This window comes from Coregonus lavaretus (genome assembly GCF_964263955.1).
Source record: "Coregonus lavaretus genome assembly, chromosome: 20".
Lineage (NCBI taxonomy): Eukaryota > Metazoa > Chordata > Actinopteri > Salmoniformes > Salmonidae > Coregonus > Coregonus lavaretus.
Genome location: NC_140007.1, coordinates 35428928 through 35447746, shown reverse-complemented (window position 1 = coordinate 35447746; position 18819 = coordinate 35428928). Strand labels below are relative to the sequence as shown.

The 18819-nt window shown below is 46.9% G+C and overlaps 1 protein-coding gene across 1 annotated transcript in view; it reads right to left on the bottom strand.

Moving 5' to 3' along the window:
• Positions 1-18618, bottom strand: part of LOC311148143 (ankyrin repeat domain-containing protein SOWAHA-like) — a 35207-nt gene extending 16589 nt beyond the window's left edge. Inside the window, exons 1-4 of the mRNA XM_084185036.1 lie at positions 18360-18618; positions 15931-15992; positions 15201-15494; positions 389-487 (exon numbers count right to left, since the gene is read on the bottom strand). Coding sequence (XP_084041162.1) covers positions 389-487; positions 15201-15494; positions 15931-15992; positions 18360-18483 — 579 coding nt within the window. The 5' untranslated portion in view covers positions 18484-18618. The remainder of the gene's footprint in view (positions 1-388; positions 488-15200; positions 15495-15930; positions 15993-18359) is intronic.
• Between the last annotated feature and the right edge of the window lie 201 nt (positions 18619-18819).

Genomic DNA, 18819 nt, shown 5'->3' with positions numbered 1-18819 from the left:
TGGAGAGTAGTATAGACAGAGTGCAAAGAGCAAGTTCAACCTGCCACAGTTGAACACTTTTTTTTACACAGGGGAATATTTGCTGACAACTGGTTCTTTCCACAGACCTGTAAATGTCCAACACAGTAAAATATGATGAAGTAACATTAGGGGAAAGTTCAATCTCAAAAGTATTTTCCTCATTCCTGGAGCTGCTCTCCTCACCTCCCACTGACATTTTAAGAGGGATGTGAAGAGAGCATTGGAGGACATCCTCTCCTCAGAACTTCTCCTCCAATGCTCTCTGCGCTTCCCTCCAACCTTATGAGGAGACGAGGCAAGGAGAGGGGACGCAAGGAATTGAGGAAAATACTTTTGAGATTTACTCCTGCTGTCACTAGCCTCTCACCTTTGACCCAGAGTCTCTGTCTAGCTCATCCTCCCCATTGCTGTGCACTAGGGGTTCCTCCGAAACGGACGGTGAGGGGGTCCTCTCAGTGTGCTGGTCCTGGAGGCACAGCGACATAACATACAGAATGACGCCATCTCTCCATTCTCCATTTAATACAAGCATTCTTGATTTACCCCTGCTTACCGTAGCTCTGCCAAAGTTCTACCTACTTTATACTGTATGTGTTGTGCCCAGGGTGCAAAATGTGCTCTGTTAAGAGAATCTGACCCTTTTTTTCAATTTTCGCCTAAAATGACATTCCCAAATCTAACTGCCTGTAGCTCAGGACCTGAAGCAAGGATATGCATATTCTTGGTACCATCTGAAAGGAAACACTTTGAGGTTTATGGAAATGTCAGAGACAGCAGGGGGACAAACTGTAGAACCCAGTTCGTACATTTGAATATAAAAAAAAACGATGCTACATTTTATCTCTGGGACCCTCAGGATGACAAATCAGAGCAAGATTACTGAAAGTACATTATTTACCTTCAGAGGTGAATATATCAAACAAGTTGCCGTGACAAAAGTGTTTTGTTGTTGAGCACTATCCTCAAGCAATAGCATGGTATATTTTTGCTGTAATAGCTACTTTAAATTGGACACCGCAGTTAGATTAACAACAATTTAAGCTTTCTGCCCATATGAGACATGTCTATGTCCCGGAAAGTTGCCGTTGTTTAGAGGTTAACGGCTTGTTGAGATTATCAGCTACAATTCACACTTCATGCCAAAACCACTTGTGTTGTGCTGTTGCCCTTTTCCTGCCATCAACAACTGGGTGAGTAGATATCGTTAGAGCTTGAACGATTCACACATTTTTCTGTGGACACTGACACTTTATTGGCTTAACATACAGTACCAGTCAAAAGTTTGGACACACCTACTCATTCCAGGTTTATTTTTTATTTTTACTATTTTCTACATTGTAGAATTTTTTATTTTTTATTTTTTTTATTTCACCTTTATTTAACCAGGTAAGCCAGTTGAGAACAGGTTCTCATTTACAACTGTGACCTGGCCAAGATAAAGCAAAGTAGTGCAATAAAAACAACACAGAGTTACATATGGGGTAAAAAAAAAACATAAAGTCAGAAATACAACAGAAAATATATATACAGTGTGTGCAAATGTAGCAAGTTATGGAGGTAAGGCAATAAATAGGCTATAGTGCAGAATAATTACAATAGTATTAACACTGGAATGCTAGATGTGCAAGAGATTATGTGCAAATAGAGATACTGGGGTGCAAAAGAGCAAAATAAATAACAATATAGGGATGAGGTAGTTGGGTGGGCTAATTTCAGATGGGCTGTGTACAGGTGCAGTGATCGGTAAGGTGCTCTGACAACTGATGCTTAAAGTTATTGAGGGAGATAAGAGTCTCCAGCTTCAGAGATTTTTGCAATTCGTTCCAGTCATTGGCAGCAGAGAACTGGAAGGAATGGCGGCCAAAGGAGGTGTTGGCTTTGGGAATGACCAGAGAGATATACCTGCTGGAGCGCAGACTATGGGTGGGTGCTGCTATGGTGACCAATGAGCTAAGATAAGGCGGGGATTTGCCTAGCAGTGATTTATAGATGGCCTGGAGCCAGTGGGTTTGACGACGAACATGTAGTGAGGACCAGCCAACAAGAGCGTACAGGTCACAGTGGTGGGTAGGGTATGGGGCTTTGGAGACAAAACGGATGGCACTGTGATAGACTACATCCAATTTGCTGAGTAGAGTGTTGGAGGCTATTTTGTAAATGACATCGCCGAAGTCAAGGATCGGTAGGATAGTCAGTTTTACAAGGGCATGTTTGGCAGCATGAGTGAAGGAGGCTTTGTTGCGAAATAGGAAGCCAATTCTAGATTTAACTTTGGATTGGAGATTCTTTATGTGAGTCTGGAAGTTGAGTTTACAGTCTAACCAGACACCTAGATATTTGTAGTTGTCCACATACTCTAGGTCAGACCCGTCGAGAGTGGTGATTCTAGTCGGGTGGGCGGGTGCTAGCAGCGTTCGATTGAAAAGCATGCATTTAGTTTTACTAGTGTTTAAGAGCAGTTGAAGGCTACTGAAGGATTGTTGTATGGCATTGAAGCTCGTTTGGAGGTTTGTTAACACAGTGTCCAATGAAGGGCCATATGTATACAAAATGGTGTCGTCTGCGTAGAGGTGGATCTGAGAGTCACCAGCAGCAAGAGCGACATCATTGATATACACGGAGAAAAGTGTCGGCCCAAGAATTGAACCCTGTGGCACCCCCATAGAGACTGCCATAGGTCCAGACAACAGGCCCTCCGATTTGACACACTGAACTCTATCTGAGAAGTAGTTGGTGAACCAGGCGAGGCAGTCATTTGAGAAACCAAGGCTATTTAGTCTGCCAATAAGAATGCGGTGGTTGACAGAGTCGAAAGCCTTGGCCAGGTCGATGAAGACGGCTGCACAGTACTGTCTATTATCAATCGCGGTTATAATATCGTTTAGGACCTTGAGCGTGGCTGAAGTGCACCCGTGACCAGCTCGGAAACCGGATTGCATAGCGGAGAAGGTACGGTGGTATTCGAAATGGTCGATGATCTGTTTGTTAACTTGGCTTTCGAATTCTTTCGAAAGGCAGGGCAGGATGGATATAGGTCTGTAGCAGTTTGGATCTAGAGTGTCACCCCCTTTGAAGAGGGGGATGACCGCGGCAGCTTTCCAATCTCTGGGGATCTCAGACGTTATGAAAGAGAGGTTGAACAGACTAGTAATAGGGGTTGCGACAATTTCGGCGGCTAGTTTTAGAAAGAAAGGGTCCAGATTGTCTAGCCCAGCTGATTTGTAGGGGTCCAGATTTTGCAGCGCTTTCAAAACATCAGCTGTCTGAATTTGTGTGAAGGAGAAGCGGGGGGGGCATGGGCAAGTTGCAGCAGAGGGTGCAGAGTTGGTGGCCGGGTTAGTGGTAGCCAGATGGAAAGCATGGCCAGCTGTAGCAAAATGCTTGTTGAAATTCTCGATTATTGTAGATTTATCGGTGGTGATAGTGTTTCCTAGCCTCAGTGCAGTGGGCAGCTGGGAGGAAGTGCTCTTATTCTCCATGGACTTTACAGTGTCCCAAAACTTTTTGGAGTTAGTGCTACAGGATGCAAATTTCTGTTTGAAAAAGTTAGCCTTTGCTTTCCTGACTGCTTGTGTATATTGGTTCCTAACTTCCCTGAAAAGTTGCATATCGCGGGGGCTATTTGATGCTAATGCTGTACGCCACAGGATGTTTTTGTGCTGGTCAAGGGCAGTCAAGTCTGAGGAGAACCAGGGGCTATATCGGTTCTTAGTTCTGTATTTTTTGAATGGGGCATGTTTATTTAAGATTGAGAGGAAATTACTTTTAAGGAACAACCAGGCATCCTCTACTGACGGAATGAGATCTATATCCATCCAGGATACCTGGGCCAGGTCAATTAGGAAGGCCTCCTCGCTAAAGTGTTTTAGGGAGCGTTTGACAGTGATGAGGGGTGGTCGTTTGACCGCGGACCCGTTACGGACGCAGGCAATAAGGCAGTGATCGCTGAGATCCTGGTTGAAGACAGCTGAGGTGTATTTAGAGGGTATGTTAGTCAGGATGATATCTATGAGGGTACCCATGTTTACGGATTTAGGGTTGTACCTGGTAGGTTCGTTGATAATTTGCGTGAGGTTGAGGGCATCTAGCTTGGATTGTAGGATGGCTGGGGTATTAAGCATATCCCAATTTAGGTCACCAAGCAGTACAAACTCTGAGGATAAATGGGGGGCAATCAATTCACATATGGTGTCCAGGGCACAGCTGGGGGCTGAGGGGGGTCTGTAGCAAGCGGCAACAGTGAGAGACTTATTTCTGGAAAGGTGGATTTTTAGAAGTAGAAGCTCAAACTGTTTGGGCACAGACCTGGCTAGTATGATGGAGCTCTGCAGGCTATCTCTACAGTAGATTGCAACTCCACCCCCTTTGGCAGTTCTATCTAGACGGAAAATGTTATAGTTGGGGATGGAAATTTCAGAATTTTTGGTGGCCTTCCTGAGCCAGGATTCAGACACTGCTAGAACATCAGGGTTGGCAGAGTGTGCTAACGCAGTGAATAACTCAAACTTAGGAAGTAGACTTCTGATATTTATGTGCAAGAAACCAAGACTTTTGCGATTACAGAAGTCATCAAATGATAGCGCCTGGGGAGTAGGAGTGATACTGAGGGCTGCAGGGCCTGGGTTAGCCTCTACATCACCAGAGGAACAGAGGAGGACTAGAATAAGGATACGGCTAAAGGCTTTAAGAACTGGTCTTCTAGTGCGTTGGGTACATAGAATAAAGGGGGCAGATTTCCGGGTGTTATAGAAAAGATTCAGGGCATTATGTACAGACAAGGATATGGAAGGATATGAGTAAAGTGGAGGTAAACCTAAGCGTTGGGTAACAATGAAAGAGATAGTATCTCTAGAGGCATCAATTGAGTCGGTCTCTGAGTGTATGGGGGGAGGGACAAAGGAGCTATCTAAGGCAGGTTTAGCTAGGCTGGGGGGTCTACAGTGATATAGTACAATTAGAAATAACCGAAACAACAATAAACTAACCATGTTTGGGCTGAGGCTAAACATAAACAGGATGTAGTACCGTAAAAAGGAACAGTCCAGCAGATATCAGCTGTATAGCTGAGTTATCATAAGGTCCGGTGGTGAAGCACTTGTGAGTAAGAGGCCACGGATAGCGTGTGCTAGCGGGCCAGGGCTAGCAGATGGATGGAATCTTCGTGGTTAACGTCGTAACCACATCAGACGATTTCGTCGGCAGACCAGTCGTGTAGGATCGGCGGGGCTTCGTGTCAACACTAGGTGGTCCCGTCCGGTTGACAGAGAGGTAGATAGCCGGGAGATGGGCCTAGCTCAGGATGATTAGCCAGACCACAGCGTCCGTTTTGTTGTAGCCAGCTGGTAGCGATGAATCCGGAGTTAAAGGTCCAGTGATTCAGTGATTCCGGCGGAAAAACTGATATGATCTGGGTCGATAACGCGCTGTGCAGACTGGCCGAATATCCGGTGATCAATGTCCAATGATTAAAATTAATCCCGCGGAAAAAAATCCAATGTTTTGGGTGAAACACCGCTAGCTGTGGCTAATAGCAAGTAGCTAGTTCAGTAGCTAGTTCAGTTTAGTGAGTAAGAGGCCACGGATAGCGTGTGCTAGCGGGCCAGGGCTAGCCGATGGATGGAATCTTCGTGGTTAACGTCGTAACCACATCAGACGATTTCGTCGGCAGACCAGTCGTGTAGGATCGGCGGGGCTCCGTGTCAACACTAGGTGGTCCCGTCCGGTTGACAGAGAGGTAGATAGCCGGGAGATGGGCCTAGCTCAGGATGATTAGCCAGACCACAGCGTCCGTTTTGTTGTAGCCAGCTGGTAGCGATGAATCCGGAGTTAAAGGTCCAGTGATTCAGTGATTCCGGCGGAAAAACTGATATGTTCTGGGTCGATAACGCGCTGTGCAGACTGGCCGAATATCCGGTGATCAATGTCCAGTGATTAAAATTAATCCCGCGGAAAAAAATCCAATGTTCTGGGTGAAACACCGCTAGCTGTGGCTAATAGCAAGTAGCTAGTTAGCTGGCTAGCTAGTTTCAACTGGAGATTCTAGATTCTAGATAAAGGTAAGTCAAAAATAGAATCCGTTCCACATTGAGTGAGGCGGGTTGCAGGAAAGTATATTTTGTAGAAGGATGAAAAGTCTGATAGGGAAATATGTACGAAAAATACAAAAAAACAGGGTATTTACAGGCTATTTACAGACACACGACAGAAACAGGACTGCACTACTTCGCCATCTTGGAACACTATGTGAAGACATCAAAACTATGAAATAACACATATGGAATCATGTAGTATTCAAAAAAATGTTAAACAAATCAAAATATATGTTATATTTGACATTCTTCAAAGTAGCCACCCTTAGCCTTGATGACAGCTTTGTACACTCTTGGCATTCTCTCAACCAGCTTCATGAGGTACTCACCAGGAATGCATTTCAATTAACAGGTGTGCCTTGTTAAAAGTTAATTTGTGTAATTTATTTCCTTCTTAATGCATTTGAGCCAATCAGTTGTGTTGTGACAAGGTAGGGTTGGTATACAGAAGATAGCCCTATTTGGTAAAAGACCAAGTCCATATTATGGCAAGAACAGCTGAAATAAGCAAAGAGAAACGACAGTACATCATTACATTAAGACATGAAGGTCAGTCAATCCGGAAAATTTCAAGAACTTTGAACGTTTCTTCAAGTGCAGTCGCAAAAACCATCAAGCGCTATGATGAAACTGGCTCTCATGTGGACCGCCACAGGAATGGAAGACCCAGAGTTACCTCTGCTGCAGAGGATAAGTTCATTAGAGTTACCAGCCTCAGATATTGCAGCCCAAATAAATGCTTCACAGAGTTCAAGTAACAGACACATCTCAACATCAACTGTTCAGAGGAGACTGCGTGAATCAGGCCTTCATGGTCAAACTGCTGCAAAGAAACCACTACTAAAGGACACCAATAAGAAGAAGAGACTTGCTTGGGCCAAGAAACACGAGCAATTGACATTAGACCGGTGGAAATCTTTGGTCTGATGAGTCCAAATTGGAGATTTTTGGTTCCAACCGCCATGTCTTTGTGAGATGCAGAGTAGGAAAAATGGATGATCTCTGCATGTGTGGATCCCACCATGAAGCATGGAGGAGGAGGTGTGATGGTGCTTTGCTGGTGACACTGTCTGTGATTTATTTAGAATTCAAGGCACACTTAACCAGCATGGCTACCACAGCATTCTGCAGCGATACGCCATCCCATCTGGTTTGAGCTTAGTGGGACTATCATTTGTTTTTCAACAGGACGACCCAAAACACACCTCCAGGCTGTGTAAGGGCTATTTCACCAAGAAGGAGAGTGATGGAGTGCTGCATCAGATGACCTGGCCTCCACAATCACACGACCTCAACCCAATTGAGATGGTTTGGGATGACTTGGACCGCAGAGTGAAGGAAAAGCAGCCAACAAGTGCTCAGCATATAATGGAACTATATATGTAAATGTTGGAAAAGCATTCCTCTTGAAGCTGGTTGACAGAATGCCAAGAGTGTGCAAAGCTGTCGTCAAGGCAAAGGGTGGCTACTTTGAAGAATCTAAAATATCAAATATATTTTGATTTGCTTAACACTTTTTTGGTTACTACATGATTCCATATGTGTTATTTCATAGTTTTGATGTCTTCACTATTATTCTACAATGTAGAAAATAGTAAAAATAAAGAAAAACCCTTGAATTGTCACGGTTTCGGCCGAGGCTGCTCCTCCTCCTGGTTCGGGCAGGCTTCGGCGTTCGCCGTCCCCGGAGTACTAGCTGCCACCGCTCTATGTTTCTGTTTTGATTGCTTTTGTCTGTCTGTCACACCTGTGTCTGTTTGGGTGTTGATTACGTGTCTTATAAGTTCCTTGTTTTGCTCTAGGGTAATTGTGTGTTGTTATTTTGTTGCCACCTTGTCTAAGCTACGTGCTTGTTTTCCGTTTTGTTTCATGTTTAGTGTTTTACGCGTGTGCGTAATTTTCCCTCGACACTTCGTGTATTTTCGAGGTCGGGGTTTTTCCACTCGTGGCATTTAGACTATTAAAGTCTTGTTGGACTAACCTCTGTTTCCTGCGCTTGACTCCTCCACCACATCCACATCGGTTTAGTGACAGAACAACACACCATCATGGAGTCAGCAGGAACAGCGGCGGCACCCGAATCCCTGCTGGACCGGATCAACTTCCAGGACGCCATGATCCGGCAACTCGGGACCGCCATGGACGAGGTGTCCAACACTCTGTGCCGATTGGTGAATCAAGAGGTGGCCAAGGACCCTTACAACAACTCATCACCAACGGCCAGTCCTCCTCTCTCAGCACCGGAACCCAGTGGCATTCGGCTCTCACTCCCGAGGGCATATGACGGTTCTGCGGCCGGGTGTCAGGGATTCCTCCTGCAGGTGGAACTTTACCTTGCCACCATACACCCGGCGCCCTCGGGATACGAGAGCGTCTCCGCCCTCATCTCCTGTCTCTCCGGCAAGGCGTTGGAGTGGGCCAACGCCGAATGGAGGGGAATAGACGCCGCTACCATCACCTACGCGGAGTTCTCCCGCCGCTTCAGGGCTGTCTTCGATCATCCACCTGAGGGGAAAGCGGCGGGAGAGCGTCTATTCCACCTCCGACAGGGGAAGAGGAGCGCACAGGAGTTCGCACTGGAGTTCCGGACACTAGCGGCGGATGCGGGGTGGAATGAGAGGGCCCTCATCGACCAGTACCGGTGTAGTCTACGAGAGGACGTTCGTCGGGAGCTGGCCTGCAGGGACACCAACCTGTCGTTTGACCAGTTGGTGGACATTTCCATCCGTCTGGACACCCTGCTGGCTACCCGCGGACGTCCCGAGTGGGGGTCGTCCAGTCCACCCTCCAGCACCCCCGAGCCGATTCCCATGGAGCTCGGGGGTGCTGGCGCTAGAGAGAGGAGGAGAGGGAACCCGAGGGGGGCCATCCCCTGCACCACCTGCGGTCGTGGAGGACACACTGCGGCCAGGTGCTGGGGAGGGTCTCCTGGGAGAGGTGACAACAGGCCACGCACTGGGGAGTCATTTCAGGTGAGTAGGCGCCCCACTTACCCAGAGCTCTCTGTTGGTCACATGAGTATTCCTGTGAGGTTTCCACAGGTGGCACCTCATTCCCAGCATAAGGCGCTAGTAGATTCAGGCGCAGCTGGGAACTTTATTGATCGGGCATTTTGTAGTAGGTTAGGAATTCCCCTTCGGCCGGTAGAAGCTCCATTTCCTGTCCACGCCTTAGACAGCCGGCCGTTGGGGTCGGGCCTGATCAGGGAGGTCACAGCACCACTGACGATGACGACGCAGGGGGGTCATGAGGAGATCATTCAGTTTTATCTGATTGACTCTCCTGCGTACCCCGTGGTGTTGGGCCTTCCCTGGTTAAGCACCCATGATCCTACCATAGCGTGGCAACAGAGGGCTCTTATGGAGTGGTCTGCCCAGTGTGTAGGGAGATGTCTAGGTGTTTCCGTAGGGGCGACCTCGGTAGAGAGTCCGAACCAAGTGCCCGCACTGCGCATTCCCCCCGAGTATGAGGATTTAGCACTCGTGTTTAGCAAATCGAGGGCAACACGGCTACCTCCTCATAGACAGGGGGACTGTGCGATAAATCTCCAAACAGGAGCGGCTCTTCCACGGAGTCATGTGTATCCCCTGTCTCAAGAGGAAACAGCGGCTATGGAGACATACATAGCCGAGTCCTTGGCACAGGGATACATACGGTCCTCTACTTCCCCAGTCTCCTCGAGTTTCTTCTTTGTGAAGAAGAAGGACGGGGGATTGCGCCCGTGTATTGATTATCGTAGTCTCAATCAGATCACAGTTAAATACAGCTACCCACTTCCACTGATTGCGACGATGACGGAATCATTACGCGGAGCGCGGTTCTTTACAAAGTTGGATCTCAGGAGCGCGTACAATCTGGTGCGCATTAGGGAGGGGGATGAATGGAAGACAGCATTTAGTACCACCTCGGGTCATTACGAGTATCTCGTCATGCCATACGGGTTAATGAATGCTCCTTCAGTCTTCCAATCATTTGTTGACGAGATTTTCCGGGACATGCATGGGCAGGGGGTAGTAGTTTACATCGACGACATCCTAGTGTACTCTGCTACTCGAGCCGAGCATGTAGCCCAGGTGCAACGAGTGTTGAGAAGACTGTTGGAGCATGACTTGTATGTCAAGGCAGAGAAATGCCTGTTCTTCCAGGAGTCCGTCTCCTTTTTGGGTTATCGGTTGTCCGTGTCTGGTGTGGAGATAGAGGTAGACCGGGTATCGGCCGTGCGTAATTGGCAAACTCCAACCACTGTAAAAGAGGTGCAGCAGTTCTTGGGTTTTGCTAATTACTACCGGAGGTTTATTCGGGGTTTTGGACAGGTTGCAGCTCCCATTACGTCCCTGCTAAAGGGGGGTCCGGTTCGTTTGCAGTGGTCGGCTGAGGCGGACAGGGCATTTGTCAAACTGAAGAACCTGTTCACCTCGGCGCCGGTGCTGGCGCATCCGGATCCCTCTTTACCATTCCAGGTTGAGGTAGACGCGTCCGAGACCGGTATTGGGGCAGTCCTGTCACAACGGTCCGGCGCGCCACCTAAACTCCGCCCCTGTGCTTTCTACTCTAAGAAGCTCAGCTCGGCGGAGCGCAACTATGATGTTGGGGACAGGGAGCTGTTAGCCGTAGTCCAAGCCCTAAAGGTGTGGAGGCATTGGCTTGAGGGGGCTCAACACCCTTTCCTCATTCTGACTGATCACCGTAACCTGGAGTACATCCGGGCAGCTAGGAGATTGAACCCTCGTCAGGCTAGGTGGAATATGTTCCTAACCCGGTTTGTTTTTAAGATCACATACATCCCAGGGTCCCAGAATGGTAAGGCAGACGCCCTGTCCCGGCGGTATGACACGGAGGAGAGGTCCAACGAGCCTACTTCCATATTGCCGGAATCTTGTTTGGTGGCTCCGGTGGTATGGGAGGTCGATACGGAAATCGAGCGGGCACTGCGTACCGACCCTACTCCCCCCGAGTGTCCTGTGGGGCGGACGTACGTTCCGCTCGAGGTCCGTGATCGTCTTATTTATTGGGCTCATACATCACCCTCCTCTGGACATCCAGGTATTGGCCGGACCGTGCACTGTCTTAGCATGAAATACTGGTGGCCAACGTTAGCTAGGGATGTGAGGGTTTATGTCTCCTCCTGCTCGGTATGTGCCCAGTGTAAGGCGCCTAGACATTTGCCCAGGGGTAAGCTACATCCCCTGCCCGTTCCACAACGACCATGGTCCCACCTATCGTGGATTTCGTAACAGACCTACCCCCCTCCCAGGGGAATACCACCATATTGGTCGTTGTGGATCGGTTTTCCAAGGCCTGTCGTCTCCTTCCCATGCCGGGTCTCCCTACTGCCCTACAAACCGCTGAGGCCCTCTTTACCCATGTGTTCCGGCACTATGGGGTCCCCGAGGATATTGTGTCTGACCGAGGTCCCCAGTTCACTTCCAGAGTTTGGGGAGCGTTCATGGAACGGTTGGGGGTCTCGGTAAGCCTTACCTCGGGGTACCACCCAGAGAGTAATGGGCAGGTGGAACGTGTCAACCAGGATGTGGGTAGGTTTTTGAGGTCCTATTGCCGGGACCGGCCGAAGGAGTGGTCGAGGTTCATCCCCTGGGCAGAGATGGCCCAGAACTCTCTCCGCCACTCCTCCACCAACTTAACACCTTTCCAGTGTGTTTTAGGTTATCAGCCGGTCCTGGCACCGTGGCACGAGAGCCAGATCGAGGCCCCTGCGGTGGACGAGTGGATTCGGCGCTCGGAGGAGACGTGGGACGCTGCCCAAGTCCATCTGCAGCGTGCCATCCGTCAACAAAAGGCGAGCGCCGATCGCCACCGCAGTGAGGGACCGGTGTACGCACCGGGAGATCGAGTCTGGCTCTCGACTCGAAACCTGCCCCTCCGCCTGCCCTGCCGGAAGCTGGGTCGGCGGTTTGTGGGGCCCTTCAAAGTCCTGAGAAGATTGAACGAGGTGTGTTACAGGTTACAACTGCCAATTGAGTATAAAAATATTAACCCCTCGTTCCATGTGTCTCTTCTCAGGCCGGTGGTAGCTGGCCCACTCCAAGAAGATGAGATAGGAGAGACCCCTCCGCCCCCTTTGGACATTGAGGGGGCCCCGGCGTACAGGGTCCGGACCATCTTGGACTCGAGGCGCCGGAGGAGTGGTCTCCAGTATCTCGTGGAGTGGGAGGGGTACGGTCCGGAGGAACGGTGCTGGGTGCCCAGGAGGGACATACTCGATCCATCCCTCCTGACTGAGTTTCACCGTGGGCATCCCACGCGCCCGGGTCCGCGTCCTCCTGGCCGTCCCCGAGGCCGGGGGGTACTGTCACGGTTTCGGCCGAGGCTGCTCCTCCTCCTGGTTCGGGCAGGCTTCGGCGTTCGCCGTCCCCGGAGTACTAGCTGCCACCGCTCTATGTTTCTGTTTTGATTGCTTTTGTCTGTCTGTCACACCTGTGTCTGTTTGGGTGTTGATTACGTGTCTTATAAGTTCCTTGTTTTGCTCTAGGGTAATTGTGTGTTGTTATTTTGTTGCCACCTTCTCTAAGCTACGTGCTTGTTTTCCGTTTTGTTTCATGTTTAGTGTTTTACGCGTGTGCGTAATTTTCCCTCGACACTTCGTGTATTTTCGAGGTCGGGGTTTTTCCACTCGTGGCATTTAGACTATTAAAGTATTGTTGGACTAACCTCTGTTTCCTGCGCTTGACTCCTCCACCACATCCACATCGGTTTAGTGACATGAATGAGTAGGTGTATCCAAACTTTTGACTGGTACTGTATATTCTCTTTGAAAGCAAGGATTGTAGACACACTACTAAGATTGTTTTCCATGAACAATATGTAAAATCACTTCTGCCAGATTATCGTATAAACTGAACAGCTGAATAGTGGGTTTTACTGAGGTCAAATATCATTGTGCAAGTTACCCTTATATTTATCACAGGGGCGGACTGGATGGTCAATTTTTAGCCCAGTGGGCCTGTCTAACTTGGGTTTTTAGCATTGAATGATACTTATCTGGCTAATAACAGGGGCCTCAAGGGGGGGGGGATGGGCTGGTGTGAGGGCCTTGAGGGGAATGTGTGGGAACCTCAACGGAAAGAATGGGCTGGTGTGCTAGAAATGCCAGGGCCCATTTCTGGTCCCAGTCCGCCCCTGATTTATCAGGAAATACAATGACAATTTTGCAGCTCAAACATAATGGGAATGACAACCAAAATTAGGTTCTTAACAGCTACACGTTACAGCCTTATTCTACAATTTATTAAATCGTATTTTCCCCTCATCAATCTACACACAATACTCCATAATGACAAAGCAAAAACAGTTTTTTTTTAAATGTTTGCAAATTTATAACAAATAAAAAACGGAAATATCACATTTACATAAGTATTCAGACCCTTTAATCAGTACTTTGTTGAAGCACCTTTGGCAGCGATTCCAGCCTTGAGTCTTCTTGGGTCTGACACTACAAGCTTGGCACACCTGTATTTGGGGAGTTTCTCCCATTCTTCTCTGCAGATAATCTCAAGCTCTGTCAGGTTGGATGCGGAGCGTCGGTGCACAGCTATTTTCAGGTCTCTCCAGAGATGTTCGATCGGGTTCAAGTCCGGGCTCTGGCTGGGTCACTCAAGGACGTTCAGAGATTTGTCCCGAAGCAACTCCTTCATTGTCTTGGCTGTGTGCTTAGGGTCGTTGTCCTGTTGGAAGGTGAACCTTCACCCCAGTCTTAGGCCCTGAGCACTCTGGAACAGGTTTTCATGAAGGATCTCTCTGTACTTTGCTCCGTTCATCTTTCCCTTGATCCTGACTAGTCTACCAGTCCCTGCCGCTGAAAAACATCCCAACAGCATGATGCTGCCACCACCATGCTTCAACGTAGGGATGGTGCCAGGTTTCCTCCAGATGCGACGCTTGGCATTCAGGCCAAAGAGTTCAATCTTGGTTTCATCAGACCAGAGAATCTTGCTTCTCATGGTCTGAGAGTCCTTTAGGTGCCTTTTGGCAAACTCCAAGCGGGCTGTCATGTGCCTTTTACTGGGGAGTGGCTTCCGTCTGGCCACTCTACCATAAAGGCCTGATTGGTGGAGTGCTGCAGAGATGGTTGTCCTTCTGGAAGGTTCTCCCATCTCCACAGAGGAACTCTGGTGCTCTTTCAGAATGACCATCGGGTTCTTGGTCACCTCCCTGACCAAGGCCCTTCTCCCCCGATTGCTCAGTTTGGCCAGGCGGCCAGCTCTATGAAGAGTCTTGGTAGTTCCAAACTTATTCTATTTAAGTATGATGGAGGCCACTGTGTTCTTGGGGACCTTCAATGCTGCAGAAATTTGTTGGTACCCTTCCCCAGATCTGTGCCTCGACAGAATCCTGTCTCGGAGCTCTACGGACAATTCCTTCGACCTCATGGCTTGGTTTTTGCTCTGACATGCAATGTCAACTGTGGGACCTTATATAGACAGGTGTGTGCCTTTCCAAATCATGTCCAATGAATTGAATTTACCACAGGTGGACTCCAATCAAGTTTTAGAAATATCTCAAGGATGATCAATGGAATTAGGATGCACCTGAGCTCAATTTCGAGTCTCATAGCAAAGGTTCTGAATACTTATGTAAATAAGGTAATTCATTTTTTAAAAATAAATTAGCAAAAATATATATATATATATTTTCGCTTTGTCATTATGGGGTACTGTGTGTAGATTGATGAGGATTTTTATTTATTTAATCAATTTTAGAATAGGGCTGTAACGTAACAAAATGTTGAAAAAGGGAAGGGGTCTGAATACTTTCCGAATGCCCTGTATGGCCACTGGAACAAGTCGTTCGTTTGATTTTCCCTTTCTTATCATTAAACCTGTCTGTGTTTCAACACTTATGCCCAGAATGAGGTCTGATGCCATAATGAGAGAGCAGTCATACTTAACTCTATTCCATAAAATGACCCATGGATGAGACTGATAGAAATGGCAAGTCTTGTTTTCATCCAGATTTCTTCGTCTCTAATGCTGTCATGGCATTTATATTTTATTAAATGTGCAGACTTGAGCAGACTAAAGGGCCCACACAATTATCAAGGACAGAGGCTAGTGAGTCAACATAGAGACTGACCTCTTGCATGTGCTCCTGCTCGGGTGCCTCTGTGACGGTAATGCTGGGGCCTCTTCCACACCACATCACCTGGGAAGGCTTCCTCTCCTCTGCCCACTTGGCCGGTTCAGGCTGGAGTTCTTGTTCCATCTGGGGGCTGGAGAGAGACGAGACCCCCGACCCATCCCACTGGGCTGAGGCCGACGGCCTGGCAGGGCTGGCCACAGGGCTGGCCTGTCTGTCTGTCCCAGGCTCTGTCTCACTGTCCTGCTTCTGCTGCCGGTACCTCTTCTTCAGAACTAGGTACTTCTCACCCTGATGGGGACAGACAGCAGGCCGGCAGTGGATGAGGAGGAGGGTAAAGGCCTACTCTATATGAGAGGTCAACTTTGACCTAAAAGTAAAGTAATTATGCAGAGTGGCATTTCTAAAACTAAGAAATATTTTGTGGAAATTATTCTAACTGTTTGAGATGTATTTGTAAGTTTCCCTTTCTAATTACTATGTAACTAAATGATAATAACAACACTGTGTACAACCGATAACGCAACAAACTACATAGTAAACAGACACAGCAAAGAAATGCCATATCCTTTTTTATTTTTTACAATTGAACTACCATGGCTGACTCCATATTGTGGAAAGGGAACTCGATTTGAACGTGGAACATTAAAGAATTATGCACACTAATTTTATCATGGCTTTTCACGGCACACTTTCCACAAATGGTCAAAAGTTCTACTTCACTTACATTCTCTGATTTCACAACAGCAATCCTGTCGATTATCTGTTTGAACTCCTCTCTGTATTTGGCTGGGGAAAAGAAATAATGTTGGCATATCAAGTTACAAAAACATATCACTTTTTGTTCTCTCCCAAAACCCCAGACTTTCATTCTCTGAGGGGGTTAGAGAGAAAACATGTCAAAGGATGACGAGGAAAACAAATATAATTTGGTCTAACAATACCTTATAACAAGTGTAGTAATATATTTCTTATGGAATAAACTCTAATGGGATCAAGAGTTATCTTATGATTGATTAGATTTATCTGAAACGGAATGTTCTATTTAGTCTAAATAAGGTTGTTGCATCACTCTGGCATTCCAAAACGTAGACCTATTGAACCAGAAGAATGCGTGATGGCTATTTGAGATTATTGTGTGGCCTGTGAAGGCTGGTGGTTGATCTGCCCTCCCTGGTATTTCATCATCTTCCCCCTGCCTGCAGAGATCAGGTCTGTGTCCCAAATGACACCCCATTGCCAATTTAGTGCACTACTTATGAACAGGGCCCATAGAGTTCTGGGCAAAAGTAGTGCAGTATATAAGGAATAGGGTGCAATTTGGGGTGAACCCAGGGGCTCCAGGAGGGAGGGCCTTTCATTCTTCATTCCTCTGCAGGCCAAGCACAGCTCCAGTTGCAAAACAAACATCTCAGAACAAAGTCAGTGACTGGGAAAAGGTACAGAGAGGAAACCAGACCTCTCCCTGCCAACATGAGAGGCAGGCAGATAGAAAAAAACAATTCTACTTACACATCATCTCCAAAAAGCCCAACCCCAACTCATCTGTCTATTTCTGCAGTATTAAAGCTTTCCTATGGGAACCCAAACTAACTGCAGATGGATGGCTATTATAATAGTTAACTGTTTAACTCCCTCTCTCACAGATACAACTGGGTTTGTGAAATTATATTCGGACTTGATGCTGACAGACGTCGGTTTGTATAGGCTACTGTTGCTGAGAATGTATCTATTACTCCAGCCCGTCAGACCACAAAACATAGGCCATCCTAGTTCAACATACACAATACTAATGGCTGAAGCCCTGTGTTTGAAAGAATGCTTAGGTATGTAAGAATATGTAGGCCTGGACAATTGACCTCTTTCCTTTTTCCTGACAGCAGGTAAGGAAATAACATTTTAGAATGAGACAGTATTTCACAAATTCACATCCACAAAAACAGGAAATCCAGAGGAAGTGGCCACTTACATCACATAAACAAAAGAATTCCTGGCTTAGTAATAGAGGGGTGACACAGTTTACATGTTCAGTTATTCATTAGCTTGAGGTAGACAGATAACCATAGCAACTGGACAGACACAGCAATGATGCTATCACTTTCCCATGATGTCCCCATTTTGTTCCATCTCAATAAAAGAGCACTCCATTAGAGATCTAGCTGTGCTGGTACATGTGGCCTAATTTATTGCATTATGATTAAAACACTATTATCGTGCAATAGTGCCCATTAAAGAAGGGAACACATGTTGTTATAACAGACTTTAAGTACTGTATGTCCTGAAAATCATTTTCATAATTGGACACTCCAGCCATGTCAGATGGCACTGTAAAGCAGCTTTAGTTGGAAACCTCTGTCTGTCAACAACTGTACCACTGAGATAGCATCTGGACAGTACAAGTGGCACAACTGTAATACAAGGTCACATTGGATAATCATTGATCTAGAGCTGGTCAAACATGTTAAGGCCTAGTTATTTTATCCAGTACCAAGCAGGGATAATGCTGTGGTGTAGTGCATGGCAAGTGATTGGTAAAGCATAAGAACATATTTTTATATCCCTGTCTCAGGTTTCAGAATAATGCTGACTTGTGTTCATGATTCAGGGGCTGGTATCAATTACAGAAAGGCAGCACCATAATCACACTATTTATCAGGGTGAAGCATTGTTGTAATGTCACAACAACAGAATACCAAAGTCCAATGGTGAAAATGGTTCGTTGGTGTGGTCTGGGTCTGAGGCAAGGCTTGGGTAGCATGCACTGGAGAATTCAGGCAGCTATAACTGGTCTCAAAGGAAATGACAGAATTCCTGGTGTAATTGTATCTGTTTAAAGGACCTTTAATGTAAAGCAGATGTTTCGTTTAGGCTACCCGACTGGGGATTGGGAACCATGAGAAACTAATGGGTTTACGGGAAAACTATATATGAAATAGGAAACCGTTGAATATGATCATATCTGGACAACACCGATAATATTATTGTGACAGCTACATAACAGATGTCGCATGAGGCGAGACACGGTACCGTCAGTGACATCGCTACAAGCCACCCATCACTGCACACATGAAACTGTTGCTGTTGAGAGCAACAGTTGCTATTTCGGTGACATAATTTCTCAATTCTACATTTTAGATACAATGTACCGCTACTTACCACGCAGCTGCATGTCCTTGTGACCAATAAAAGGCTTGTATGTTTTCATTAATTCTGTATTTTTTACTTTCCCTCCGACTGAGTAGAAATAATCCAGCAACGATTCTTCACTTACATCACCCATTATCGCCTTATCTATGCCCGTGTTCTATGATAAAATCAGGTTTCTTTTAGAATTCTTATGGTCTTGCTGCTATGACATTGCAGCGTTCCCTGGCTAATTTGAGAGAAAAAAATGTATAGTACATGTCCAACTTTACTCCACCGAACTCCACCCAAACCCAACCACTCACTGCGCCTCCTCCGGTTAACTCTTTCAGGACTGAAACAAAGCTGAGAGGGAGACAGCAAGGGTTTTTGACAGCATGTTACAACTTTATTACAGTGGTATAGAGATTTGTTCAAACAACTTCTAGGCTACTCTTACAATGTCAAAGTCTTTGGCATAGCACTGAGCAAC